Genomic DNA, 3,083 nt, shown 5'->3' on the forward strand with positions numbered 1-3,083 from the left:
AAATGCTATTTTTTTTGATTAATATTTTAGGAGGAAAAAAAAGGAAAAAACTCTTCCTGTTTCCATTAACATTTTCATTCAAGGTTTTGAAAATTTGAAGGGAGATAATGTTTCACCATCATTTTGGCTTTTTTTCTCTTTCACTGAAAACAAACAAACAAACCAACAAACAAAACAAAACAAAAACAAACAAAAAAAAACCCCAAACCAACTTTAGAACTTAAAATCTTACACCATCTCCAGGGAGATGCATGAACCAGCTGAACCAAGTGTTTCCTCCACCACTAGTTCTGTGTCTCCATCCCACCTCTGCCCATCTCTTTGGAGCTTCCACTGTAGCTCCACTCAGGCACAGCTTCTTTAATCCCTTACAAATAACTCTGGTGAGTGCAGCGTGGTTTATTTAGCTTTTGGGGTTTGTTTTGTTTGTTCCAGAATGGAGGTAAAGTCTAAAATAAAAATACTAACGTGAACTAATCACTCCTAAAAACACCTGGCCTCACATGGAGTTTTTTAAACATAGTGGTCTAATCTGTCCAGAAAACTGGGGGAAAAAATGAAACTTTTCTGTTGCCACTTAGTGACTGGCAGACCAAAAAGAAGAGATGAGGCACTGAACACTGAACTGACATTACATTTGCCAGCAAGCTCAGTATCCCCTATTACTTGCTGTCAAGAAACAGTTTATCAGCTGACCACACTCTGAAATTCTCCTCTCAGACTCTGTATCCCTCTATGCCATCCCTCTAAAATGATTGTCAGAATTTGGTAGGATTATAACTTCTCTGGCTCTCAGCCCAAAAACTCTTCCCTTCCTCTTCTCCTGGGCAAGCAGTGACAGGATGAGAGAACACAGCCTCAGCTGTGCCAGGGGAGGCTCAGGGCTGGACATCAGGAAGAATTTTTTTTCCCTGAAGGGGTTGTTGTGAAACACTGGGAGGGGCTGCCCAGGGAGATGATGAGGTCACCATCCCTGGAAGTGTTCAAGGAACAACCGGCACTTGGAGCTGGGGTTTAGTTGGCATAGTGGTGTTCAGCTCTGGTAATTAGGACCTTTCAGATCCCTGCTTGTAACCATCTCACTTCACTAATGAAGATCTAATCAGTTCTTCTTTACTTCCCCATGGAGGCATCTCCTTGCTTGCCACAGTTCAGAAGCTCAGTCCACCTTTCATGCCATATTTCTCCAACCTTCTACACCACAAAGGCCACCCCCCTCCCATCCAAAATTCCCACCACGAGAAACAACTTTTACCTTGAAGAGGATTTGGCAAACAACAGCAGAGACAAATGAAAAGGCCAATAATCCCTCACACTGTCAGAAGGGACCATCCCACGTTACCCTCCATCAGTCATGTACACAAAGATTTGAAATGAGTCTCAGCTTCCCTCCTTCTCTTACCAAACATGTGATAAACAGGTTTCGAGGAAGATTTTGACTTCCCAGTGTACAGAAATGCCTGCATGTGGTTTATTAATCCACACCAGTCTGAAGCCATAATTCCCTCCCTCAGTATCAATGCCATCATTAATAACAGAGCTGAAGGTGCCACTGGGGGCCTGCCCAAGTAACAATATGCCAGTGTACCCTACCTTGGTCTGCCACAGCTTCAATATTCACTTTGAGTTCATTTGCCATGAAGCCAATAACTGAGAAGATGACAAAGCCTGCAAATATACTTGTGGCACTGTTGGTACATGTGACTATCAATGTGTCCCTGGAAAGAAAAGAAAAAAAAAAAACGAGAAGCTGTGACACCTTGTTGGGATACATGCAAGGAGAAGGGTTTGTACACATTTCAGGAGTCTCCCATGAGCACACACATCTGTGGGAATGCTGGTGAAGGCACACGTTTGTACTTATCAGGTGCATTTGACGCTGACCAGAGAGGACAGTAGTCTTCACATCGGCTGTGCGAGTTCCCATCGCCCACGTGCCACGTAGGAACCAGAAGCTGTGCAGGAGGACAAGCATTTCTGCTCTTGGCCTCTCCAAAAAAAAGATGACATGATTCATAGCACATTTTTAGCTCTTTGCCTCATAAGCATATCTGCTCACTGTGTTTACATATGGACTAACTACCACCATCCAGGTAAGATGGGTTTTGTCCTGTATCCTCCTTGTATTTATACACAAAATTGCTTTCTGTACCTTGCAGAACTCACTCCAGTGCCTTCCCATCTTCAGAGCGTTCCTTGGTACCTTTTCCCACTGCTGATATTGTTAAGTGAATCTCAAGAAATCCATACCCAAATGTCTCACTGTGCTGGAAGTGTCAAGTCATGCGACTTGATAAGAAACCAGCCCTCATGAACCCCAGCCATAGTTATTACATTCCTGATAGGATTTCTTTTTAACAATATGTGTGACCAGAGGACTTCCCCATAAACTGCTGCAGCTTAGGCACAAGTAGGTCACTCCCTTTCAGCGTTTGGGATTCTTTTGTTGGCTAGAATTGCTTATTCCTGTTGTTATTTGCTTGTTAGGAATGGAATTAAATGCAACCTGAAAAGCTGTCAAGAACCTCAGTGAGCTGGCAAACTTCTAGAATTTCTAAGAGAGCATCTCTTAACAGAAATGACTTGGTTAATTCTTAGGATCTACAGAAAAAAAAAAATATTCTGTTTGGAATCATCACGTGTTAATCTTCTTCCAAAACCTAGACATAAGTTTGAAATATTTCAGGTGTTCACTACGAAGTCAATTTATATAAATATATTGCAATTATAGATTACTGAACTATGTTTAATATGTGACTGAAAAGTACAAATTTATCTGCAGTATTAGAATGTCATGAATATAAAAATTAAAAAAGAAAATAGTCATGCTTCATCTCAGTATTCAAGTTGTGTTGTAAAATGAAAAATACTAGAAGGAGGCAAGCTTTTCTAATTATTTCTACTTCAGTCTCTCATGTTCCTCTCTAACATAGGCAGAGCATGTATTTGGTATTAGAGTTGTAAAATTTTTACACCTCATTACCAGGTAATCCCTTCAAAATTTTCATTAACACTTTCCAAACTCCCCAAAGCATTGCTAAATTAATACTGAAATTAAGCACGATGCTTCTCCCTTTTTTTTT

At 40.8% G+C, this 3,083-nt stretch overlaps 1 protein-coding gene across 1 annotated transcript in view; it reads right to left on the bottom strand.

Annotated features, from left to right (window-relative positions):
* Positions 1–1,593: 1,593 nt before the first annotated feature.
* The window catches only part of LOC114072336 (sodium- and chloride-dependent glycine transporter 2-like), a gene marked incomplete at its 3' end in the record, with an annotated part of 13,386 nt that continues 11,896 nt past the window's right edge, over positions 1,594–3,083 (bottom strand). The window contains exon 10 of the mRNA XM_027910245.1: positions 1,594–1,718. Within this exon, the coding sequence (XP_027766046.1) occupies positions 1,594–1,718 (125 nt within the window). The remainder of the gene's footprint in view (positions 1,719–3,083) is intronic.

The sequence above is a fragment of the Empidonax traillii genome, unplaced genomic scaffold (genome assembly GCF_003031625.1).
Source record: "Empidonax traillii isolate 1590-97213 ecotype Southwest subspecies unplaced genomic scaffold, ASM303162v1 scaffold3018:size24656, whole genome shotgun sequence".
NCBI lineage: Eukaryota > Metazoa > Chordata > Aves > Passeriformes > Tyrannidae > Empidonax > Empidonax traillii.